This window comes from Raphanus sativus, chromosome 4 (assembly GCF_000801105.2).
Source record: "Raphanus sativus cultivar WK10039 chromosome 4, ASM80110v3, whole genome shotgun sequence".
NCBI classification, from domain to species: Eukaryota; Viridiplantae; Streptophyta; class Magnoliopsida; order Brassicales; family Brassicaceae; genus Raphanus; species Raphanus sativus.
The window spans coordinates 34,227,707-34,253,110 of record NC_079514.1 but is presented as its reverse complement, the minus strand read 5'-3'; the positions used below and the strand labels follow the sequence as shown (position 1 = coordinate 34,253,110).

General features: G+C 33.8%; 5 protein-coding genes across 8 annotated transcripts; 4 read left to right on the top strand and 1 right to left on the bottom strand.

The window, feature by feature from the left end:
• Positions 1–2,599: 2,599 nt before the first annotated feature.
• Positions 2,600–2,896, top strand: LOC130511315 (precursor of CEP9-like). The gene has a single exon (XM_057008242.1). It carries the CDS (start codon positions 2,600–2,602, stop codon positions 2,894–2,896), a length of 297 nt encoding a protein of 98 aa, XP_056864222.1.
• A 6,819-nt stretch (positions 2,897–9,715) lies between these two features.
• LOC108855817 (DNA-directed RNA polymerase 3, chloroplastic) lies at positions 9,716–14,874 on the top strand. Its single transcript, XM_057008948.1, has 19 exons — positions 9,716–10,588; positions 10,662–10,850; positions 10,947–11,080; positions 11,179–11,248; positions 11,334–11,392; positions 11,522–11,639; positions 11,729–11,842; positions 11,941–12,072; positions 12,157–12,573; positions 12,691–12,741; positions 12,846–12,916; positions 13,015–13,099; positions 13,186–13,338; positions 13,428–13,502; positions 13,598–13,687; positions 13,776–13,823; positions 13,920–14,034; positions 14,114–14,217; positions 14,326–14,874. The coding sequence occupies exons 1-19, from the start codon at positions 9,794–9,796 to the stop codon at positions 14,434–14,436; spliced, it is 2,931 nt and encodes a 976-aa protein (XP_056864928.1). The 5' UTR covers positions 9,716–9,793; the 3' UTR covers positions 14,437–14,874.
• Positions 14,875–15,423: 549 nt separating this feature from the next.
• On the top strand, positions 15,424–16,208 carry LOC108853483 (uncharacterized). The gene has a single exon (XM_018626894.2). It carries the CDS (start codon positions 15,586–15,588, stop codon positions 16,063–16,065), a length of 480 nt encoding a protein of 159 aa, XP_018482396.2. The 5' UTR covers positions 15,424–15,585; the 3' UTR covers positions 16,066–16,208.
• Positions 16,209–17,148: 940 nt separating this feature from the next.
• Positions 17,149–18,152, bottom strand: LOC108832119 (50S ribosomal protein L35, chloroplastic). The gene is made up of 3 exons (XM_018605619.2): positions 17,818–18,152; positions 17,556–17,672; positions 17,149–17,358 (listed from the first exon to the last, which is right to left on the bottom strand). The coding sequence occupies exons 1-3, from the start codon at positions 18,067–18,069 to the stop codon at positions 17,281–17,283; spliced, it is 447 nt and encodes a 148-aa protein (XP_018461121.2). The 5' UTR covers positions 18,070–18,152; the 3' UTR covers positions 17,149–17,280.
• Positions 18,153–21,194: 3,042 nt separating this feature from the next.
• Positions 21,195–25,287, top strand: LOC108832116 (QWRF motif-containing protein 4). 4 transcript variants are annotated; one of them, XM_057009262.1, is made up of 7 exons: positions 22,202–22,691; positions 22,919–23,988; positions 24,025–24,236; positions 24,321–24,440; positions 24,507–24,623; positions 24,706–24,903; positions 24,989–25,287. In XM_057009262.1, exons 2-7 carry the CDS (start codon positions 22,986–22,988, stop codon positions 25,106–25,108), a joined length of 1,770 nt encoding a protein of 589 aa, XP_056865242.1. In that variant the 5' UTR covers positions 22,202–22,691; positions 22,919–22,985; the 3' UTR covers positions 25,109–25,287. The 4 variants fall into 4 exon arrangements, with proteins under 4 accessions (XP_018461117.2, XP_056865242.1, XP_018461116.2 ...); XM_018605615.2 differs by lacking the exon at positions 22,202–22,691 and adding an exon at positions 21,195–21,413 and having other exon boundaries at positions 22,919–24,236; XM_018605614.2 differs by having other exon boundaries at positions 22,203–22,691; positions 22,919–24,236.
• Positions 25,288–25,404: the final 117 nt, after the last annotated feature.

Sequence of the window (25,404 nt, the reverse complement as noted above, 5' to 3'; positions counted from 1 at the left end):
TGTCCAAAGAGAGTAAGAAATTTAAGTGTAGTTGAAAAAAATAAAACATCATGATCTTTGACAAGAAATTATCAATGTGATCCACCAAATATCAATGTATTTGACCAAAGAAAAAGAATTGCAGATCCAAACTCAATCAATGTGGCTAGTCTCTAGACAGTATAAATATAATCCATTTGGACAACTTAACTTCAAATATCACCAAGACTGCTCATATCAAAACCTTTAGTCTTGTATTTAATTCAGAGTGGAAAGACTATGAAACTCTTCACTATCTCCATGATGACCATTATGGCCATCTCAATAGTGCTTGTCCAAGTACCATCCACTACTGAATCAAGACCAACAGACAATCAAAATCATTTCAAAGTGACGTCTTTGAATAATTTTGTGTCCACGGTACCAGTTGCACACAGTATTTGATGGTCATAAGGAAGGTATAATTGTTCAAGCAAAAATATTGAAAGATATTGAAGCTTTTCGCCCTACTACACCAGGGGACAATCCTGGCATTGGACATCCACATCCACCACGGCTCAGTGATGACTTCAAGTAGTGAGGAAATTGAAGAAAAATGACTAGTTCAAAGAATACTTTATGCCAATTATCCATGAAATAATCTTAGCATATGACATAATAAAAAAAGAATAGAAAATATTCATTAAAAATAAAATGATGTAAAACTATATTTATTAAAATAATATAAAATTACTGTGGGCATTATCTTGAATTTCATGACGAAAAAAAATTATTAATAAATCAAAATTTTCAGTATAAAGATGTTAATTTGGGAAAAATGTTAAAGTTGTTATTTAGAGTTCTATAACTTAATGAGTTAAGATAATTTGTTAGAAATTCATATTTTATACTATTACTTTGTAAAGCAAGAATTATATTTTTTTTCTTCCACAATTACTATTATTTTAAATAGTATCAATAATTTATATTTTTAATAAATCAAATAAAAGTTAATACTCAAATCTTATAAAACAAACCATAATTAGTCGTTGAAATTATTTAATAATTTCTCTTCCTTGTGGTGTGCTCTCTGTTTGCAGATATTAGAATATATATTTGAACTCTGACAATGTTTTTTTTTATCTAAATGACGATGTTTTATACTCCTCTGTTTTTCTTTATTTGATATTTCAGAGATTATCACACAAATTAAGGCATTGAATAGAATACCTTTTATATCCTTCATTAATTGATTGTTATGTCTTGTAGAGCATATTGATAGAGTGATATAAGGCTAAATATAGTCATTTGTCAATTTATTCTGCATTGTTTCCTGCAAACGTCAAGTATATTGACACAGAACAATTGTTCCAAAACGTCTTTTATAAAAAAACTGAGGGAGTATTTTTCAGGATGGAATTACATACATGAACAAACTTGGGCTACTCCTGGTAAGCCAACTCAGAGGACATTCATTCTCACTCCTCTGATCTTGGAAATGATTTTTTGGTTGTTCATAAAGTTCTCTTCTTTTATTCTTCATTTGGTATGCGTATGAATCTTATTGTTCTTATGTCAGGTACTTAAGTCATTCCCAAGCTTGCTAAATTTTTTTTTGACAAAGCTAATGAAGATAGGTCAATCCCTTGCTGACTAGGTTATGATACAGGTGAATAATAGAGTTGTGAGACATGTCAATTTGTGTTCAATTTACAACGAATGTGACTCATAAAAATTTTAATCATGAAATTCTCTTTGTCAATTCGTGTTCAATATACTGAAAAACGTTCATTTTCAAATAAAAAACAATAAAAAGTTACAGAAAATGAGAATTACAATAATCTTTTCATTTCAATCATTTAAGTATGTTCAAGAATTAACAAAATTAAGATAATTGATTTACAAAGAATTGAAAGAAAAGCTAAAGATCTTCCTTATTAATATTAAATCAACTGATACAAAGAAAGTCAAAGCAAATTCATTTGATAGTTGCTCAGAAGATTTGCTTCTGTTTTTTGTTCTTAGAATTATACTCTAAAATGTTGCTTAGAAGATTTGATTAATATGAAATATTGTTAATCTTTGTTCGGATACTGTTCATTCCTACTATTTGTTATTGTGGATATCAATTATAAAATATTGATATTTTGTTAATCATTCTAGATACAGTCTCCTTACCTTTGATTTAGAGAACCGGTTAGCTAGAAGGAGTTGAAACAATAAAATTGAAGGCTTCAGTTCTTAGCTTATTGAAAAAGTATCTTCAACATTTATTTTATACCTTAGTCACAAAAAGTTGTTATTTTTATTAGTGTGCTTAGATTGATAGATAGAATGTCCAAAATCTATCTACCATAATTAAAAATAATGCACAAGAAAATAATGTCCAAAAAGAGTAAAAAATTTAAGTGTAGTTGAAAAAAATTAAACATCATGATCTTTGACAAGAAATTATCAATGTGATCCACCAAATATCAATGTATTTGACCAAAGAAAAAGAATTGCAGATCCAAACTCAATCAATGTGGCTAGTCTCTAGACAGTATAAATATATTCCATTTGGACAACTTAACTCCAAATATCACCAAGACTGCTCATATCAAAACCTTTAGTCTTATATTTAATTCAGAGTGGAAAGACTATGAAACTCTTCACTATCTCCATGATGACCATTATGGCCATCTCAATAGTGCTTGTCCAAGTACCATCCACTACTGAATCAAGACCAACAGACAATCAAAATCATTTCAAAGTGACGTATTTGAATAATTTTGTGTCCACGGTACCAGTTGCACGCAATGTTGATGGTCATAAGGAAGGTATAATTGTTCAAGCAAAAATATTGAAAGATATTGAAGCTTTTCGCCCTACTACACCAGGGGACAGTCCTGGCATTGGACATCCACATCCACCACGGCTCAGTGATGACTTCAAATAGTGAGGAAATTGAAGAAAAATGACTAGTTCAAAGAATACTTTATGCCAATTGTCCATGAAATAATCTTGGCATAGGACATAATATAAAAAGAATAGAAAATATTCATTAAAAATAAAATGATGTTAAACTATATTTATTAAAATAATATAAAATTACTGTGGGCATTATCTTGAATTTCATGACGAAACAAAATTATTGTTAAATCAAAATTTTCAGTATAAAGATGTTAATTTGGGAAAAATGTGAAAGTTGTTATTTAGAGTTCTATAACTTAATGAGTTAAGATAATTTGTTAGAAATACATATTTTATACTATTACTTTGTAAAGCAAGAATTATATTTTTTTTCTTCCACAATTACTATTATATTAAATAGTATCAATAATTTTTATTTTTGATAAATCAAATAAAAAATAATACTCAAATCTTATAAAACAAACCATAATTAGTCGTTGAAATTATTTAATATTTTCTCTTCCTTGTGGTGTGCTCTCTGTTTGCAGATATTACAAATATATATTTGAACTTGGACAATATTTTTTTATCTAAATGACGATGTTTTATACTCCCTCTATTTTTCTTTATTTGACGTTTCAGAGATTATCAAACAAATTAAGGCATTGAATAGAATACATTTTATATCCTTCATTAATTGATTATTATGTCTTGTAGAGCACATTGATAGAGTGATATAAGGGTAAATATAGTCCTTTGTCAATTTATTCTGCATTGTTTTCTGCAAACGTCAAGTATATTGACACAGAACAATTGTTCCAAAACGTCTTTTATAAAAAAACTGAGGAAGTATTTTTCAGGATGAAATTATATACATGAACAAACTTGGGCTACTACTGGTAAGCCAACTCAGAGGACAGTAATTCTCACTCCTCCGATCTTGGAAATGATTTTTCGGTTGTTCATAAAGTTCTCTTCTTTTATTCTTAATTTGGGTATGCGTATGAACCTTATTGTTCTTATGTCAGGTACTTAAGTCATTCCCAAGCTTGCTAATTTTTTTTTTGACAAAGCTAATGAAGATAGGTCAATCCCTTGCTGACTAGTTTATGATACAGGTGAATAATAGAGTTGTGAGACATGTCAATTCGTGTTCAATTTACAACGAATGTGACTCATAAAAATTTTAATCATGAAATTTTCTTTGTCAATTCGTGTTCAATATACTGAAAAACGTTCATTTTCAAATAAAAAACAATAAAAAGTTACAGAAAATGAGAATTACAATAATCTTTTCATTTCAATCATTTAAATATGTTCAAGAATTACCAAAATTAAGATAATTGATTTACAAAGAATTGAAAGAAAAGCTAAAGATCTTCCATATTCATATTAAATCAACTGATACAAAGTAAGTCAAAGTAAATGCATTTGTTAGTTGCTTAGAAGATTTGCTTCTCTTTTTTTTTCTCTTAGAATTATATTCTAAAATGTTGCTTAGAAGATTTGCTTCTCTTTTTTGTTCTTAGAATTATACTCTAAAATGTTGCTTAGAAGATTTGATTAATAAAAACTAACATAAAATCTTGTTAATCTTTGTTTGGATATTGTTCATTCCTACTATTTGTTATTGTGGATATCATTTATAAAATATTGATATTTTGTTAATCATTCTAGAACAGTCTCTTTACCTTTGATAGTTGCTTAGAAGATTTGCTTCTATTTTTTTGTGCTCTTAGAATTATATTCTAAATTGATTCTTAAAAGATTTGATTAATAAAAACTAACATGAAATCTTGTTAATTTTGTTAGGATACTGTTCATTCCTACTCTTTGTTATTGTGGATATCATTTCTAAAATATTGAAATTTTGTTAATTATTCTAGAACAGTCTTCTTACCTTTGATTTAGAGAACCAGTTAGCTAGAAGGAGTTGAAACAATGAAATTGAAAGCTTTAGTTCTTAGCTTATTGAAAAAGTATCTTCATCATTTATTTCATACGGTAATCACAATGTGTTGTTATTTTTATTATTGTGCTTAGATTGATGGATAGAATGTCCAAAATCTATCTACCATAATTAGAAACAATGCCCAAATTAAAGAATAATGTCCAAAGAGAGTAAGAAATTTAAGAGTAGTTGAAAAAAATAAACCATCTTGATCTTTGACAAGAAATTATCAATGTGATCCACCAAATATCAATGTATTTGACCAAAGAAAAATAATTGCAGATCCAAACTCAATCAATGTGGCTAGTCTCTAGACAGTATAAATATAATCTCATTTGGCAACTTAACTCCAAATATCACCAAAACTGCTCATATCAAAACCTTTAGTCTTGTATTTAATTCAGCGTGGAAAGACTATGAATTTCTTTACTATCTCATGATGACTATTATGGCCATCTCAATAGTACTTGTCCAAGTACCATCCACTACTGAATCAAGACCAACAGACAATCAAAATCATTTCAAAGTCACGTCTTTGAATAACTTTGTGTCTATGGTACCAGTTGCACACAGTGTTGATTGTCATAAGGAAGATATATGTTCAAGCAAAAATATTGAAAGATATTGATGCTTTTCGCCTTACAGAACCAGGGGACAATCCTGGCATTGGACATCCACATCCACCACGGCACAGTGATGACTTCAAGTAGTAAGGCAATTGAAGAAAAAAGACTAGTTCAAAGAATTTTTTACGCCAATGGTCTATGAAATAATCTTACATAATAAAAAATAATAGCAAATATTCCATAAAAATAAAATGATGTAAAATTATATTAAAAATAATATAAAATTACCGTGGGCATTATCTTGAATTTCATTATGAAATAAAATTATTGTTAAATCAAAATTTTCAGTATGAAGATGTTAATTTTGGAAAAATGTGAAAGTTGTTTTTTTTTTTACGTCAAACGGCTGATCTATTACTCAAGCTTGAGGTGGTCTGGGAAATTATACCGAAATAGAACAACCAATGTAATACAGGTCCTATGGAAGGATCGTGCTATCTTAGCTAAATGATCAGACGATACATTTTCAGATCAAGGAATAAAAACAATCGAGAACTCCGAAAATCTGCTCTTTATATTCTGCATTTCTTCTAATTCGGTGGAGAAGTTTGGCCATGCTCCTGGGTCTTGAATCATTAATATTAGGTCTACAATTAGTGCCAAAAGCCTGACACGATGATATTCGAAGCATGCATTCCATTGCCCATATAAGGGCCTCAAGCTCTTAGTGCAGAGATGAAATTCTTCGTCGCTGATCTCTTGCTCCCAATAGCTGAGTTGTTCCTCCTGAAGTTTCCATGTCCTTCCATACCCACTATAAGGTGCATCATGTGTCCATAACCAATATATCAAGCATCTCTCAGAATTCGTAATCTGATCCGGGATTATGGCAGTCTGTTCTTCTTTTTTTTTGTTTGCTTCGAACCAAACATGACATTCTGCTTCGGACAGTTTCCAAAGGGTCCATGTCTATTCCTTTGAATAGTTTATCATTCCTTGCCTTCCAAATGTACCACATGGCCATCTATCTAGCTCATGGTCTTCTATGTTGTTTTTCCTCCAAAAAAGATAATCGATGTTCGTGTAGTGGCTTGCACTTGGGAAGGTTGCTGGTGGGGTTGGAGTAGCCGCATGTGCCCATGTCTGTAATGCTGGGGGTATTCAAAGATGGCATGGTTTATGGTTTCATTATCTGCTCCACATCTAGGGCAATAGTTATCGCATCACATATGACGATGTGCCAGGTTGCTCGTCACAGCTAGTTGTCCAGAGATTGTTTGCGAGATAAAATGTTTCAGTTTTGGTGAAGTTTTTATCTTCCACGCAAAAGCTTGGAATTTTGTGATGCTCGGTTCTCCCTGGGCGACCACCGTTTCTCAGTTGAGAATGCTTGTGACGACCCAATATCCTGATTTAACAATATACATCCACTTTTCGTGAAGCTCCAGCAATATTTATCTCGCTGATATCCTTGGCTTATAGCCAATGATTGAATCAGAGAGATATCTTCTGGGTTTACATAATTCTCAAGTGTCTTTGAGTCCCATGTTTTTAGGTCTCCTTTCATAAATTCATGAACTGACATCATTGGATGGACTTCTGGCGCTATTGGTCTACCTCGTCTAGCTGGAATAGACGGTATCCAATTATCTTCCCAAGCTCTAATTTCATTTCCAGAATGTATCTTTTCTGATCCCTAGTAGCATTAGTGGTTTCGCTGCCATTATGCTATTATTTAGAGTTCTATAACTTTATGAGTTAAGATAATTTGTTAGAAATACATATTTATACTATTACTCTGTAAAACTAGAATTATATTTTTTTCTTTCACAATTACTATTATTTTAAATAGTATCAATAATTTTTATTTTTAATAAATCTAATAAAAATCAATACTCAAATCTAATGAAACAAACCATAATTAGTCGTTGAAATTATTTTATATTTTCTCTTCCTTGTGGTGTGCTTTGTGTTTGCAGATATTACGAATATATATATTTGAACTTAGACAATGTTTTTTTTTCTCTACTTGACGATGTTTTATATTTTTCAGGATGGAATTACATACATGAACAAACTTGGGCTACTCCTGGTGAGCCAACTCAGAGGACAGTCATTCTCACTCCTCCGATCTTGGAAATGATTTTTCCGTTGTTCATATATAATCTTCTCTTCTTTTATTCTTCATTTGGGTATGAATATGATTCTTATTGTGTTTATGTCAGGTACTTAAGTTATTCCCAAGCTTGCTAAATTTGTTTTTGACAAAGGTAATGAAAACAGACCAATCCCTTGCTGAGTACTAGCTTATGATACAGGTGAATAATAGAGTTGCCAGACATGTTAATTCGTGTTCGATTGACAACGAATGTGACTCACAAAAATTTTAAATCATGAAATTTTCTTTGTGTATATGATATATTATATTGAAAAACGTTCAGTCATTTCAATCATTTACGTATGTTCGAGAATTAACAAAATTAAGATAATTGACTTACAAAGAATTGAAAGAAAAGCTAAAGATCTTCCATAATCATATTAAAACAACTGATATGAAGTAAGTCAAAGTAAATGCATTTAATAGTTGCTTAGAAGATTTGCTTCTTTTTTTTTGCTCATAGAATTATATTCTAAAATGTTGCTTAGAAGATTTGATTAATAAAAACTAACATTTTGTTAATATTTGTTAGGATACTGTTCATTCCTACTCTTTGTTATTGTGGATATCATTTCTAAAATATTGATATTTTGTTAATCATTCTAGAACAGTCTCCTTACCTTTGATTTAGAGAACCGGTTAGGTAGAAGGAGTAGAAACAATAAAATTGAAAACTTTAGTTCTTAGCTTATTGAAAAGGTATCTTCATCATTTATTCATATGGTACCCACAATGTGTTGTTATTCTAATTTGAGAAGAAATAAATTTACAATTTTCATTTTCATAGAAATTTTCAAAATTTCATAGTTAGATAAATACTTTTTACTATTTGATAGTTTTGATAGGAAATAACACTTTAACCCATGTTATTTGATGAATTTGTTCATGTTATTTGAGAAATTTTTTAGGATATCTCATTTTTGTTTCTTTTCTTTAGAAAAATCTCCAATAAAGAAAATAATCAAAAAAGTTTTACTGAATGGTCAATATATATTTATATCCATAAGGACATAATCCAGACGGATTTGATGGGGAGAACGTTATCATGAATATTATGCTCTTTATTATTCAATCAACAATTACAAGTAAAGCATTTAGAATAGCATCAAATGAATGCAAATGCTCTTTAAATACTCTTTATTCAATGATTTCATATGAAGTTTTTGGTATCACATTTGCATTTAAAATATATAAAATTTTAAAATAATTTAGCTATAATTAATTTATTTTATTTAATAATATCAAAAAGTTATATTTGTATCCATTAACAATTTTTTATTAAAAATTAATATATAGTTTTAATTTTAAATAGATGATATTTTATATTTAACATATAAATTAGATATATATAATTAAATATGATTTATTATTGTGAATAAACTATTAAAATTAATATGTAAATCATAAATATAAATATATCTATATTATTTAGAAATGAAGAAATAATATATCATATACTAATTTTTTTCATAATACAGTGAAACCTCTATAAATTAATAATGTTGAGACAACATCAAAACTATGATTTTTATTAATTTATAGAGATTATTAATTTATTGAGATACTATTTGAATCAAAAACTCAATTTGGAACTATGAAATTATATTAATTTATAGAGATATTAATTTATATATTATTAATTTAATGAGGTTATACTGTAGTCTTATGTATGAAATTATGAATCGTGATTGTACTTCCAATCATTTTATTAAATAGATTTATAACATCATATTGTTTCAGCATCATTGAAAACTTAGATTTTAGAGTTAAAAGGTGTGATTTTGGATGTGAGTTTTAAATTACTGTTTAAAAATAAATTTTAAAAATTTTAAAATAAATATTAAATTTTCCAAATAATTTTTTTAAAATAGTTTAAAATTGTTTTTTATATTTTACAATGAAGACTTAAAAAATTGGAAAAAGTATACATATATACAATCCGAAAATTTATTTTTTTCTTAATTTATTTATATTTTTATATCTTTAAAGAAATGGGTAAAATGGTTTTTTGCCTCTTTGATAGTCACTTTCCTTTTTGGGAATTTTTGGTAACAAAGACTAGAAAAGGGGCTATTTGGAAAAATTGCCTTGTTATTTTCATGAATTGTATTATCTTTAGGAAGAAATATTTATTGGAAAAAAGAAAAAAAATAACAAAAACAAAACAGTGAAGGTTTTAGAGAGGTTTGTTGGATTGTTTCTCACAAAAAGTTCTCTCCTTTCTTCAAATGTTCACTACACCTTATCTCCTACCTCCACTTTCCTTCCATGGCTTCCCCTGCCGCGCCTTCTCCTCCTTCCCTCTCCTTAAACCAAACTTCTCACTTCCAACACCGAACTTCCCTAATCACCTGCCTTAAACCTCCTCCTCCTCCTCCTTCCTCCCTCTTCCGCCAAAAACGCCTATTACTCCCAATCTCAGCATCTTCCTCCTCTTCCACCTCTCTCTCAATCACCGACAAACCCTCCCTCCATTTCAACGGCAACCTCATCGAGAGCTTCGAGAATCACTCCCCAACCATCAAAGCCTCCACCTTGATTGAGAATCCCATCGAAAGGAACGAACTTTCTGCAAGGAGGAGGCTCTTCACGCAAGACCCACCATGGATCTCCGCCCTCTTCCTCAAGGGTCTGACCAGAACCCTCGACCAGACTCTGAAACTCGAGAGGCAAGACATGGGGAAGAGAAAGTTCGATGCTTTGAGGAGACGGCAGGTGAAGGAAGAGACGGAGGCGTGGGAGAAGACGGTTGAGGAGTACAGAGACTTGGAGAAGGAGATGTGCGAGAAGAGTCTCGCCCCCAACTTGCCTTACGTGAAACACATGTTCTTGGGTTGGTTCCAGCCGCTGAAAGACGTGATTGAGAGGGAGCAGAGGCTGCAGAAGAACAAGAGCAAGAAGGTTAGAGCGGCTTATGCTCCCCACATTGAGCTCTTGCCTGCTGATAAAATGGCGGTTATTGTGATGCATAAGATGATGGGTTTGGTTATGTCGGGACATGAGGATGGGTGTATCCAAGTTGTTCAAGCTGCTGTTAGTATCGGCATAGCTATAGAGCATGAGGTATGAGTTTAGTAGTTTAATGAAAGATGTAAGGTATGTGTATGTATGAGAGTTTTGGTTTGATTTTTTTTAGGTGAGGATTCATAACTTCTTGAAGAGAACTCGGAAGAGGGACACAGGGGACTCACAAGAGGAAGTGAAGGATAAGCAATTGCTTAGGAAACGTGTTAATAGTTTGATTCGTAGGAAGAGGATTATTGATGCATTAAAAGTGGTGAAAAGTGAAGGTATCAAACCTTGGGGGCGAGCTACACAAGCTAAGGTCTGTGGCTTTTTTTTAAAGTGGAGTTGATAATATTTGCATTCTTATTTGGAGAAAAATGGCATCTTCATTGTTAGACTCATGTTGATTTTTCAGCTTGGAAGCCGTCTGCTAGAACTATTAATCGAAACAGCTTATGTGCAACCTCCTCTGACCCAGTCAGGGGACTCTATACCCGAGGTTCGACCTGCATTCAGACACAAGTTTAAAACTGTGACCAAATATCCAGGGTAATGCAGATTTGTCATCGTTTGTTTGTTCTTTCTACTTGATTGTTTTGTACTTATGGTGGTAAGTATACTTAACACCGGAAACTTGCACTTTGTAGGTCTAAGTTGGTGAGGAGGTACGGAGTTATTGAATGTGACTCACTCCTGCTTGCTGGCCTGGATAAATCTGTGAGTTGAGATGTCTCTTTTCTGATTTAAAGCTATGTCATTCTTGAGCTATTAGATGATCTTTCATTGTTCTTGTCTCATGCAGGCTAAGCATATGTTAATTCCCTATGTTCCCATGTTAGTACCACCAAAGAGATGGAAAGGGTATGCTTTGATCAGTTCCTTCTTCTTTGGCTCTAAAATTTATACCCTTACTTCTGTTACTGGAACCTCATACGCCCACGTCTTTTATAGCCATGTGTTCTCGTTCTTACAAACGTCAATTTTCTTCAGATATGATAAGGGTGGTTACTTGTTTTTGCCTTCGTATCTCATGCGTACTCACGGATCCAAGAAACAGCAAGATGCACTTAAAGATATTAGTTCCAAGACTGCTCATAGAGTTTTTGAGGTACATCGGTGCTCTTTGCTCTTTATATATATATTTTTTTCTGTCTGGTAATGTTTAACATTAATGTTCGGAAATGTAACTTGGAACAGGCATTGGATACACTTGGGAACACCAAGTGGAGGGTCAATAGGAAAATACTTGCTGTGGTGGAAAGGCTATGGGCTGATGGAGGCAACATTGCAGGCTTAGTTAATCGAGAAGACGTAAGTAACTAGACATCTTATAGGATCAAATCATCTACAAGATATAGCTTTTAATGGTATGTGTCTGATACCAGAGAAACCTTTTGTTTGTTGCTTAGGTTCCCATACCAGATAAACCTTTATCTGAGGATCCAGAAGAACTCCAGTCATGGAAATGGAGTGTTAGAAAGGCCAAGAAGATTAACAGAGAGAGGCATTCTCTAAGATGTGATGTTGAGCTCAAGCTTTCTGTAAGATAATCCCTATTGCTACCTATCAACATTTTGTTCCGTCTTCACTTACTAGCCATATGGACTGAAGATAATAAGTTTCAGGTGGCTAGAAAAATGAAAGACGAGGAAGGATTCTACTACCCTCACAATCTCGACTTCAGGGGCCGTGCATACCCAATGCACCCTCATCTGAATCATCTGAGTTCTGATCTTTGCCGTGGAACCCTGGAGTTTGCTGAAGGACGTCCACTTGGAAAGTCAGGCTTGTATTGGCTCAAAATACATTTAGCGAACCTCTACGCAGGTGGTGTTGAAAAGCTTTCACACGATGGGCGTCTTGCTTTTGTGGAAAACCATTTGGATGATATAATAGATTCAGCTGAAAATGCTATTCATGGGAAAAGATGGTGGTTGAAGGCTGAGGATCCTTTTCAGTGTTTGGCTGCTTCTGTCATTCTGGCACAAGCCTTGAAAAGCCCTTCACCTTATTCTGTAATCTCCAACTTGCCTATTCATCAGGTAAGCACCATAAATATAACTTAGCTCCAGTCTTTCTTTGGTTTCTGTATCCTGTTGTATAAGTTTTCACTCTATTCATTGAACTGTGAAACAACTCTAGTGACATTTTGTATGCAGGATGGGTCTTGCAATGGTCTACAGCATTATGCAGCTTTGGGAAGAGATAGTGTAGGTTCTCTTGTGAACATATATGATCTGCTTTTTTGTCATGTTTGGAGTGTATATTCAATCTCATATAGTTCCTCTTCTTGTAAACTGGTATCTTCTCTCAGTTTGAAGCAGCAGCTGTTAATCTAGTTGCTGGTGAAAAACCAGCTGATGTCTATTCTGAAATTTCATTGAGGTAATCTTATCAGTGTTGCTGTCGATTTTGTTTACTCGAGTTAGAATCATGCCATGTGTTGCTTCTAATGGTTTTCTTCTTCGCTTGTGGTGAGATAGGGTCCATGAAATAATGAAGAAAGACAGCAGTAAGGATCCTGAGTCAAACCCAACCGCAGCATTAGCAAAGATCCTTATCAATCAAGTGGGTCTCTCATTGTCTTTTAATTAAATAGACTGCCACAGAGAAAGTTTCTTTCAGGATAATACTAAGTATTCTTTTGATTTCAGGTGGACAGGAAGCTGGTAAAGCAGACGGTAATGACGTCAGTATATGGTGTTACCTACGTTGGAGCACGTGAACAGATAAAAAAAAGATTAGAAGAGAAAGGTGTTATCACTGACGAGAGAATGCTATTTGCTGCTGCTTGCTATTCTGCTAAAGTAAGAAGAGGAACACCTCTTCACTCGTATAATGTTTTTTTTTCTTTCTAGTTGTATGTTGATTTCATACTATAAACATTTATCTTCAGGTGACACTAGCAGCCCTTGGAGAGATATTTGAAGCGGCACGTGCCATTATGAGTTGGCTTGGTGATTGTGCTAAGGTACGGTCAACTCTGATGCTCTACATTGGTAGATGAGAAACCTAATTGCGCTGTGTTTTGTTTTGTTTTTTTTTTAAATCTTGTCAATGTTACAGATAATAGCTTCTGATAATCATCCAGTGCGATGGACCACGCCTCTTGGACTTCCTGTTGTGCAACCCTATTGCAGAAGTGAAAGACATCTGGTAAGCGTTATCCATTATGAATCCTTCAAGTAAGCTGCGGCATCATCCCATTTTGAAGAGCCAATGATTTTGATTATGGGTTTTGCAGATAAGAACATCTCTTCAAGTTTTAGCTCTGCAGCGAGAGGGTAACACGGTAAAGCCTTCTTCGTTTTCTGTGAGCACTGAGCAAGATTTCTTCTTGTATGATTATCTTTGGAGGCTTAAAAGATTGTTTTTTTTCAATTGTCAGGTGGATGTTAGGAAACAAAGAACTGCGTTTCCTCCAAACTTTGTGCACTCGCTGGACGGCACTCACATGATGATGACTGCTGTTGCATGTCGAGAGGCTGGCCTAAACTTCGCAGGTTAGTCCTGTTATTAATTCAACTAATGGCTTGGACAGAACTAGAATCTCTTCTTAATATCCAGTGTTTGGTTTATCAGGTGTGCATGACTCCTACTGGACGCATGCATGTGACGTTGACACAATGAACAGAATACTTAGAGAAAAATTCGTTGAGCTTTACAGCACACCGATCCTTGAAGACGTAAGTTTTTCGATAACTCTCTGGTTAGATAAAAGCTTTAGGACCGAGTTAATTACAGCTGCATTTGTTTTTTTTCTTTTGACATTGTTTGTATTCTTGATGATACAGTTACTCCAAAGTTTCCAAGAGTCATACCCGAATCTCGTGTTTCCTCCAGTGCCACAGAGAGGTGACTTTGATTTAAAGGAAGTGCTCAAATCACACTACTTTTTCAACTGAGTCCTGCACGTCGCACCACTGGGGAAGAAAGGAGCAAGTTTTGGCTTTTGGTGGCCTGTAAATAAACATCCACCACCTCAGAGGACATGGGAATGAAACCAGAATCTGCACGAAAGACTGCTACCGCAAGCACATTTAAGATTCTAACACAACTTCTTGAAGAAGTTTCTAGCTCAACAGGTAGGTCCTAGGCAGTGTTAAATAATCAATGCAAAGTTATTGCTTCAAGTTTTTCTTTTTTGGAATGAGAGTAGGTTTAGTTATGTTGTACCGTTGTACAGGAGAGAGACTTCATATAGAAACAAGAACTCAAACATCAGAAGGGGACTAGTGTTGTAGGAACCTCTCTGTGATTTTGTAGCCTACTCTTTTTTTGTCAAAAGATTGAGACATCTTTGGGACTCAAAAGCTAATTAATCAGTTATGTTGTTGAGATTACATCTGCACTGGAAATCGTCTAACTGGTTAATAATATCCGGTGTAGAACCGAGTATACAAAACTCTAGTGGCAATTTGACAACACGATGCTGAAAATTAAAAATTGATCAGACATATTTTAAGTTTCCTTATTTCTGTTGAATCTTTTGATCACTGAGAGAAGATAAAAGTTACTAGGTTTGATGCTTGATGAGAAGTCGTTGAGGGAAGTTTGAAGAGTTTCAATGATGGTTACTCTAGTCCAATGCAACTTACTAACATACTTGTTTCACAAGAAATATGGGTATAAGAAGCAACGGTCAATATATATATTTCCTTTTTTAGAAATATACTATCATGATGATATGAAAAAAGGAAAATATAAGAAGCAACGGTCAATATATATATTTCCTTTTTTATAAATATACTATCATGATGATATGAAAAAAGGAAAATATGACCCGAACATAGATTTCCTTTTCAATTTGTCGTTACAGATATTTCCTTTTCTGTATTAACTCTTTACTTTCCATAATGTTTTTTTTTACTTTCCATAATTTGTTTTTTCACTTTCCATAATTTTTTTATTACTTTCCATAATTAGACCCGACGATGACCTTATAAATAAACCTTTAACCCTCTCATTGTTTCTCACAATAAATCACTCGAGAAAACAACAACATATCGTCGAAGAGTTCATTTGATTGAATCATCACATCTCTCAATCAAGATATGTCGATTGTGTTAAGACACCGTTTCCTTGTCGTAGACCTTTTTGCCGTTCCGTTTCACACAAGACATGGAATCGCTTTTCACTACATCGCTCGTAACTCCGTGTTACATGTTCATCAAAAGGTTCCAATCCCCGGGTTGAAACGCTCACGAAAAGCTCCTTTTGAACCTTCAAAACCCTTGCAAAGTAAACCGGACCCGGTTCAAGCTCTGAGCACGATCATTAACAATGTGGTGCCACTGAATCAAGAACAAGAACTGCTTGATGGTTCGATCACAGTGGGTGCTGCAGCTCCATCCCAATCTAAACCTGATGATCTAGTTCATGACAAGCCGTTACAAGCTCAGAACACGATCAAGAATGTGCGGTCGCAGAAACCAGAGAAAGAACGGTTTGCTAGTTCGGTCACAATGTGTGCTGCTCCATCGCCTAGACACGTGCCGGTTCCAATGTTCTGTCTTAGAGAGAAGATTAATTAAAGGAGTTCAAGCTGTTTATTTTTGGTTATCTCAGTGGAAAATCTTTCTTTTACGTTAGTGTAGTCATGAGTACTCTCAGTAGCTACTACTGTAAATGTAATTGTAAAAGATCCACAAATCATAAACCGTGTTTTTTCTTCTATTCAATTCTTGATATTGTTTTTATTTACCCGTCAGTGTTTCCAATATGAGTTTATGCAAAAGTTCTACATATATAAACTAAATTACTGATACCAGTTTGCCATTGTCTCATTTCTCCTCTTTTGGGGATAATATTGGAACTCCTTTAAAAAAAATCTTGGTACTAATTTTTTGGGTTATTAATTTATAATATTTTATCAGTATAAAATGATTTATTTCTTTGAAATATAATTGATTGAATTCTTAATTATCGTATATAAAGAATCTGTACATTATATCCACTCGAGATAAAAACATATAACACTATGAAAAATAGTTTGAAATACCATAAATTAGGTATCTTTTTCAAAAGTATTTTAAATTAAAAATACTTTAATATTTAAAGTTAGGTTTAATAATTATTATTTAGTGTTCAGTATTAATGGTAATCAGAATGTCTCTATAGACCTCAAAAATCTGTTTTTATTTAGTTACTTCTTCAAATAAACCACTAAATTAAGTTAATTAATTTTTCACGCAATTCATGTTTTTTACTTCGTTTTATAATAGATTAAGAAAGATTTTTTGTACATAAAAAGCCACCCCTTAAATCGACGGTTGACTTGCATATATCTGAAATATTTAAAATAGTTTGGTTAACAAAAATCAAAGTTTAAAATAAATAAGGTTATTTTGTTTTATTTATTTATTATAAGTTCATAGTTTTTTGGCTGTTTACTCAAATTAAAATCTTTAATCCTAATCATCTGCGGCGGTCTATAACCAGCGAGTGAACAACAACCATAGGCTTGTGGCATAGAACCCTTTATATTGTGGGCGAACAAGGTGGATCCAGCCATTCTTACCTCAGATCGGACATGTACACTCTAGGATACACGAACAACTTGCGTCGTATTCACAAAATGTTTTTGTCATGCCAGACAAGAAAACGAAGAATAAGAAGAGACAAATGCGAAACTCATTGAACAAAATAATCACAAAACAAAAGTAATTTTTTTAATCACAACTTAAGAGTACAAAATTGAAAAAAAAATAAAGGGACGGAAAGGATCATTCACGCCCTAGGCCTTGTTTTTAAGCCGCCTTTCGATTGACTTTCAGGTATGGAAGAGCTCCGATCACATTGTCATAGTCGCTCCTGCTAACTTGGTGCTGCATTACACAGAAGACAATAAATAAAACATAAATTCAAACAATTTAAGAGAGACAAAAAGGAACAAGAAGAGAACATCTAAGTTGCTATAATTGAACATAATCAAAACAAAAGTAAACTTGAAGTTGTTAACATAAATACATTAGCAAGAAGACTCGGATCACGAAAATAGAAGGGATGAGAGAGTAAGAGAAACCATTTTGGAAAGACGGAGCTTCCTCTTGTTGTTCTTCTTAGCTAACAAATGCTGCTTCCCGGATCTCCTCCTCACTATCTTCCCCCTTCCCGTTACTCTAAATCGTTTCACTGACGCCTGTCAAACACATTATGCATTTTCAATCCAACAAAAGACTAAGCAAAGCAAACAAAAAGAGATAAGTGGTTTTGCTACAACAATTAAACACGTGCAATCAAAATCCAAACTTTCGAAACTCAATGATCAGAAAAAAAGAAGAGACCTTGTGGGTCTTCATCTTGTATCCCTTATGAGCGAAAACAGTAAGAGACTGAAGCCTCTGAGGATTCTGAGAAACGACTGTGGTTATCTTCTGAGGAATAACCGCACGAAGCCCAGATATGCAGTGAGCTGAGGAAAGACTCGACGAGCTGAATCGAGGGAATTGAACGGACCCGTGAGTGGATGAAACCTTTGGAGAAGAGCGTAAAGGAGAGAACCTAAGGATCACGGAGGCCATGGAGAGAGATGCCATTTAGGGTTTGTCCTCTCGAACAATCTTTCTTTTTTGTTTCTGCACTCACTCTGAATCTGATTGATTGTGAGGAAGAAGAAGATAAGCTCTTTTTTTTTTTTTTATCAAAAGCCTTCGCCCAGAGAAGAAAGCGAAGCGAAAGGATAGGAGTTACGGTTTGTTCCGGTTTATACGGTTCACAGGGTGCAATTGATGGGTAAACCGGGTCCATCAGATTTTATGCTAGTAAACCAAAAATGCCTAACTTTTAATCTTCAAGGTCTCGCACAATTTTTTATTGGTTTGATTAATGTTTCTGGTCGAAGTCAAATCTCTTATTCAGTCTCCCAAGTCATAAACCTTTTTTTCTTTATCCCTTTTTGTGGACATATATATACATCTCACTTCTTTTTGGATCCCTTCAATATGTGTGATGAAGGGGTTTCCAAAGATATATCTGACTATGGTCCGTCCACCAGGTTGTTGCGCTTTAGGTCCGGGTTATCGAGCTGAGACCGTGAGAGAGGTGATGATGAGACCGTGAGAGAGGTGATGGTGTCATTCATGACACGGTCCAGTAAGGCTTCCATTGACACACCTTTTTGAGAGCCTTCGGGACTGCCTCTTCTTGCTGATATATCTGCCACAAGGAACTGTATCTTGGCTTATATAAACAGTAGTCTAGCACCCTGGACACACGCACAAAAAAAAATATCAAAACGTTTTTTTATTGGTATTTTTGATATTTTCGTGAATGCTTATTTGAAACTATGTGAATGGTTTTGGGATTTAGTCTTGTTATTCAGTTTTTATTTAAGTAACTCTCTTGTAGAGACAAGATCTTCCAGACATCACATAAGATCTTCTGTTACATCTCCTTCATGATCTCCAGTTCCTACTGTTTCCTTGTGATTTAGGATGATGACACCCAATGTCAACTTCATTATTCTCTTTTTAAATTAATACTGAAACATGGATCTCTTGTTCTAGTTTTGCCTACTTGAATTAATAAACATATAGTTATACAAATATTCTAATTAGAACTATATCCTAAACAATGTTTAAGGATTTTTTAAGAATACAAAAGAATTTGACAAGTTGGATTCTGGATCTTAAATTCCATTGTTCTCTTGGACAAGTTTTTGCGTATTCTGGTCTTGATTTATTAAAATCAAGAGCAAAGGGGAAACTCACTTTCGCCACTTTATAGGAATCCCATTGGATTCATTTCATCATCTACTATAACCTCTTCGTAGAAGATATACTGTCTTACAAACTTGAAGTCATATATATTTTGCTTTTGCTTAGGAAGAAAGTGAACGACATTTTTAAAGTTCCCAGGAGCTTCTAGGTTTATACACTATGATCCATCTAGGTCTAAAATCATGATATTAGTTTCGTCATAATCATCATTTGATCATGTCATTGCAAAACTTTATTTCCGGTACTTTTTTAGTTGAACTAATAACGTTTTTATGGAAACAAATTTGAGCTAAGTAGTATATATGTAAAAGGCTGTTATTGTATGAACTAATTTTGGATTATATTATGAATGGAACAAAATTAGATCCATCGACTTAATAAAAAAGGAGTGGAAACGTGGGACAAGCATTGCATATGCAACAACTAAATGGTGGTCACAATATAATCATACTAAGCACATGAATGCTCATCATTTGGTCTTTGCTTATATACTTAACACCACCAAACGCCAAAAGAATGAAGAGTAATCTAACTTAGCTTTCACTTTCGTCATTTTAATATTGAATTGGTTACAGTGGTAGTTATTATTATCTTATATATTTTTTTCACAACAATCATTATTTCACATTACCTTATTTTATGGGCTAAATACATTAATTTGTTAGTATATAGCTTCATTATTACTCTAATCCAAAATCCATGAATGTGGTTAGGTAAGCTTGTAGTTTAGTTATACACTACTTTGTGTTACATGTTTTTGTTTTGTTTTTTACTCAAACTTCCATTTTTACAGTTGTATACATTCATTTATTTTTTCTCACTATTTACCTATGCTTAGAATACTCATATATTAGTGACAATAATACTCATATATTCTACATATTATACTTTTTTATTTAATTTTAAGTACTAGTATAAGTGATAGAGTAACCAAGAAACTAGTGAAGTGAACTGTGACTTTGTGTCCATAGTGAAATGAGAAATGAAAACGAAAATAAAGAAGAGAAAATGAATTAGGTAAAACCTTAAACAAGAGGAATTCATTCCTTTCCACCTAAGATAAGTAACAAGAAAGGAAAGAAAACCTTTGGGCTAAGAACCCATCTTTTAATTTCTAATGGAGTAGTTTGTTGTCCAAAAAAGAAAGGAAAGAAAACAGTTTGCAAACAAATAATGGTTGAACCATATATATATGCTGTTCAAGTAAAAACCAGTCTAATCAGTCTGAAAATTATATTAAAATTTTAAAGATGTAGATATGAACATTTTTTTAGTTTTATTTCTTGAACGATTATATTTCTTGAACGATTATGAAAACTTAATTCTAACCGCAACTAATGTCTTATAAAATATTAGTACTAATTCCTTTTTTTGTGTGCAAATAGTACTAATTCCTATAAACACTTTTCAGGCTATTAAGTATAATATAATTAACTTGTGATATATATATATATATATATATGTTGAATTCCTTTGATAAGTGATTATATTATGAATGTATTATATATGCTATATTTGACGTTTGCAAATATATAAGATTCCGCATAGTTTAGAATACTCAGCTGAATCTTACATTTTTGTTAAATCTTAAATAGTTAAAAATGTAAATAGTATGTGCAATGGAAACAAGAGGCAACACATATTATATGGTTTTTTTGCCAGCACATACGATACGATGTGATCAGATTAACTAGAGGAAAACTTAAAAAAAAAAAAAAAAAACTAGAGGAAAACTATTGATTGTCATTTTCCCTCCATACGACACACCAAACGTTACCGTAAAAGAGCGAAGTTATTGCAAAAGTAACAAGAATCACTATCATCATAGGATGTTTTGTGGGGACAATGATTTAAATAAAATAATTGATATATATACACGACATTTTTCTCTTTGGGTTACGTAAGTTGAAATTTGAAAAGAGGAAAATTCAAATTCGTTTATCCTCCTCTGTTCTCTTTGTCAGAGTTTGAAATTCAAAACTCGTCAAAACGTTTTCTTAGAGAAAGAAAACTCCACCAAATCGTTCGTTTCTCTACTCCGACGCGATTTCTCCATTTCCTGGCGAGGAGTTTTACACTTTCCAGCCTTGTTTTACGCCAAACTAGGTGGCGGATCGTTGCTTTTTGATCAATTTGTTCGTCATCATTCTCTCCGTTTCCAGGTTATAAATTCTCTCCCGAGTTTCCCACTTTGAATCTTTCAAAGTAGTATATGTTAATTTCTGATTTTGCTTCAGAATTAGAAACCCTAGTTTGATCCTATTTGATTTCAAAATTAGAAACGGTCGATTATAGTTTCCTTTTCTGGCGTTAAGAGAGAGAGAGAGATTGAAATGAACGAAGAACAACTTTAAGATTTTGCAAAGAAAGTTTTTGGTAAATTAAATAATGAAATTCTAAATAGTTTGGATCGATAAAACTTGTCTGCTTCATGAGAGACACAACACAAGCCATGCTAATTAAAAAAAAAAAGGATACAGTTGTTTTTGGATTCTTCTCGTTTCACTATAAACCAAGAAAAAAAAATAAGAAGAAAACTTCAAATTTACTCGGGAAAATCAAGGTTGATGGCTCGAAATATTAAAAAGGGGAGAATTTCACATGGTCAAACACATTAACTTATATTTTAATTACCAAGAATCAAAGTGCGTTTTTGCTTAAAATCATCTGCATTGTTGTCACTATTACTACAGAGTTTCACCTTTTAACTTAAGAGTGGACACTGATTCTTCTTCTAATCACGTGGTCCTCTTTGTCTCTTCCCCTAAGCAAAACACACATTTGAATCTGCATAGTATCTAATTATTATTACAATCAGACCATTTATATTAAAAATATATATTTTTTTAATTATTAAAAATATTTTTTTTTAAATCTTAGTACAAGGAAACTTCTTTTTGTGAACTTTGAGAGGGTTTTTTTTTTAATTTTCATGCAAAGAGGAACAAGAAGAAAGGTGGGTCTGTGACTAAAACAGAAATCTCCATTAATTTCTCTCCAGCCCATCTCTGATCAGACCATGGCACACCCGTGACAATGACACTGATTTATAGACCTTATTTGCTCACAAGTTTTAAAGTAAACGTCTCTGATCTAAATCAAGAATACCTCTGTTTATGTGAAAGTGCTATTAAACTACTACTAGTAGTACTAGCTAGAGCTTGCCTTTCCCTCTCCCTCTCACTCTGTGCTTTCTTGTTTGACAGTTTGGTTTTATAGTCCTAGGCACAGCTTTTCTTATTTTTTCTTCACTCCTAGCTCTCAAGCTCTTCTTGTTGTCCCTTTTACTTTTCTCTTAGCGGACCCCTATCCTACTATAGAACCTCACTTTATGGTGATTTGAAATAAGTCAGCTTGTCGCACGGACCAAGGGTTTGTCTTTTTCAATCTCCATGTCTTGATCTCTTTGGATTCACCTTCTTCTTTGGCTTGATCTTGATGTAAGAAAAACATCTTAATAACACCTAAAGATCTTTCATTTTTTTATTCTGTTATTTTTTTTTTGAGTTGTATTGCTTTTAAGAGATTCTTGATCTTGAGTCGCTGTTGTAATTATGTAATCTTTTCTTTTCCTTTCTTTATCATCTTGGTTGTCTAATTATTCTCTCTGCTTTTCTCCATATTGCCCATCTGTGAGGTATCTCACTTTTCTCCTGTCTTATTGCAGAATAAAAGGTGAAGGCATTAGCTGCTGAATCAAAATCAATGCAAGCTTGTATTTGTTAACATTTTGAATGGAAGTTTTATATGGTTCTAAAAAAGCATCAATAATGGCCAAGCAGCTACAGCAATCTGTCACCGACACTACAAGACCGCCTCTTGTTCCAGCGGAGAAGAACAATACAGTCTCTGCCACTCGCCGGTCTAGAACAACGGAGGTCATTTCAAGATACAGATCATCAACTCCCACTAAAACACGAAGATGCCCTTCACCTAATGTCACTAGGACCGTGTCATCAACCTCTCAGCCATTATCGAAAAGAGCTGTTTCAGCAGAAAGGAAACGCTCTTCAACGCCAACTACTCCAACAAACCCGTCCACACCGGTTAGTGATGTATCTGTAGGTTTACCTGTTTCTTCTAAGAGACTATCTACTACCGTTCGTGCACCTGAAGGCTTGTGGCCTTCTACTATGAGGAGCCTCAGCGTTTCATTTCAGTCTGATTCAGCCTCAGTTCCCGTTGTTAAGAAGGAGAAACCGTTTGTTACTTCTTCTACTGACCGGACATTGAGACCGTCTTCTAATAGAGGACATAAGCAGCAGAGTGAGACAACAACAACAACCTCTGTCTCAAGGAAACATACGCCCGAGAGGAAAAGAAGTCCATTAAAAGGTAAGAATGTGTCTGCAAGTCAATCAGAGAACACGAAACCTGTAGATGGTGGTCCTCACAGTAGGTTAATAGAACAGCATCGATGGCCTAGTACTAGAATGTCTATGAACAGAAGCTTGGATCTTGGTGACAAAGCGGTTAGGACAATGTCTCTGTCTTTGTCCAACAAAATCTCTACTAAACCTTTGCAAAAATCTTCTAGCGACACAGCGAGGTTGTTGTCCTGTTGTGAAAGTTCAGAAGATGGTAATAGTTCATTAGACAGGGCAAGTTCAGCTAGAGTGCACCACCCATTGTCTGCTCCTGGATCACGCGCTGCTTCTCCAAGCAGATCCTCATTTTCATCCTCATCATCATCATCATCATCGTCCTCTCATTCTCGCGGCATGAGTCCTTCAAGAGGCTCTTGTTTTAGATCGTCTACACCGCCACCAAGAGGTGTAAGTCCTTCCCGGTTAAGACAAACCAACACGTCTACAAGCAGCCCAACCTCAGTTCTAAGTTTCATGGCTGATGTAAAGAAAGGAAAAAAGGCAAGTTACATAGAAGGTGTTCATCAGCTGCGCTTACTATATAACAGATATTCACAATGGCGGTTTGCAAATGCTCGAGCTGAGGGAGTAGGATACATTCAAAGGTTAATCGCAGAGGTAAATTACTTAGAAAAAAGTATTGTTACTGTGACATAGTGTGAAGTGTGTCTTCTTCTGTTTTAACAATCTTGAGGTTTACAGGAAACTCTATACAATGTCTGGCATGCAACATCAGAACTGAGAGATGTTGTGACAACACAAAGAATCTGCCTCCAGCAGTTGAAGCTAGAAATCAAGCTTGAAGATATCTTAAGTAAGCAGGTAAGTCTTCTCTCTTTGTCTCTCTCATCAAACAGCATATGTGACCTAAATAAGTAATTTCAACAGATGGTTAGTCTTGAAGATTGGGACATACTTGAGAGAGAACACATTAGTTCTGTAGCTGGTGCCATAGCAGACTTGGAAGCAAACACTCTCCGCCTTCCACTAACCGGAGGAACAAAGGTACCTTTTCATAGAGTGATAGAAAACAAGTTTGAAACAGAGAATTGAATGATGATTTGGTAAATCTCTTGTGTGATCAAAGGTGGACCTTAGATCTCTGAAGTTAGCTATGTCCTCAGCACTTGATGTAATGCAGACTATGGGATCATCGATCTACTCTTTACACTCACAGATGGAAGAGATGAATAAGCTTGTTTCAGATCTCGCTGTTGTAGCTACAAAAGAAAAATTTATGCTTGGCAAATGTGAAAATCTATTGGCATCAACTGCAGTGATGGAGGTAAGTAATGAATCAAACAAAAAAATGGAAGAAGCTAATTTTTAACACGTTGACAGAGTTTTTTTTTCTCATTGCGGGGGTCCAGATAGAAGAGAGTAGCCTCATTACTCATTTGATGCAAAAGAAGCAAGAAGAAGAAGTAAGAGGTGGTGCAGAGTCTCCATTGCTGCCATTAGGCTCATTAAGCAAGTGCCTATGGACATAACAACACTCTTGAAGTTTCCACGGCTAACTCTTAAAACGACTTGTAAATTGCTCGTTTTTTTGGCTTGCATTTTCTTCTGCTATCATCCTTTTTCCATTGTCTTTTACCTGTAGAAAAAAATGTGAAAAAGATGGTTTAAAGAAAATCAATGAAGAAGAGTGCATTTTAAGAACTAAGAAGTAGAAGATATAGGGCTATTCAGAAAATATGGGGCATGTTTCTAAATGCTAATAAGATGTTTGTAAAAATTACATTATGAAGAAGAACCAGTAAACTAGAAGCTATACCATCAGAAA

What these genes read in the sequence shown, in the direction of transcription:
- LOC108832119 (XM_018605619.2), bottom strand. Translation starts at nt 18,069, where the DNA reads ATGGCATCTCTCTCCATGGCCTCCGTGATCCTTAGGTTCTCTCCTTTA. An exon ending in ACAAGATGAAGACCCACAAG is followed by an intron (nt 17,673 to 17,817) that starts GTCTCTTCTTTT and finishes TGTGTTTGACAG; the next exon opens with GCGTCAGTGAAACGATTTAG. An exon ending in AGCTCCGTCTTTCCAAAATG is followed by an intron (nt 17,359 to 17,555) that starts GTTTCTCTTACT and finishes TGTGTAATGCAG; the next exon opens with CACCAAGTTAGCAGGAGCGA.
- LOC108832116 (XM_018605615.2), top strand. Translation starts at nt 22,986, where the DNA reads ATGGAAGTTTTATATGGTTCTAAAAAAGCATCAATAATGGCCAAGCAG. An exon ending in TTCAAAGGTTAATCGCAGAG is followed by an intron (nt 24,237 to 24,320) that starts GTAAATTACTTA and finishes TGAGGTTTACAG; the next exon opens with GAAACTCTATACAATGTCTG. An exon ending in CATCAACTGCAGTGATGGAG is followed by an intron (nt 24,904 to 24,988) that starts GTAAGTAATGAA and finishes GCGGGGGTCCAG; the next exon opens with ATAGAAGAGAGTAGCCTCAT.
- LOC108855817 (XM_057008948.1), top strand. Translation starts at nt 9,794, where the DNA reads ATGGCTTCCCCTGCCGCGCCTTCTCCTCCTTCCCTCTCCTTAAACCAA. An exon ending in CCACCAAAGAGATGGAAAGG is followed by an intron (nt 11,393 to 11,521) that starts GTATGCTTTGAT and finishes AATTTTCTTCAG; the next exon opens with ATATGATAAGGGTGGTTACT. An exon ending in GGCTGGCCTAAACTTCGCAG is followed by an intron (nt 14,035 to 14,113) that starts GTTAGTCCTGTT and finishes TTGGTTTATCAG; the next exon opens with GTGTGCATGACTCCTACTGG.
- LOC130511315 (XM_057008242.1), top strand. Translation starts at nt 2,600, where the DNA reads ATGAAACTCTTCACTATCTCCATGATGACCATTATGGCCATCTCAATA.
- LOC108853483 (XM_018626894.2), top strand. Translation starts at nt 15,586, where the DNA reads ATGTCGATTGTGTTAAGACACCGTTTCCTTGTCGTAGACCTTTTTGCC.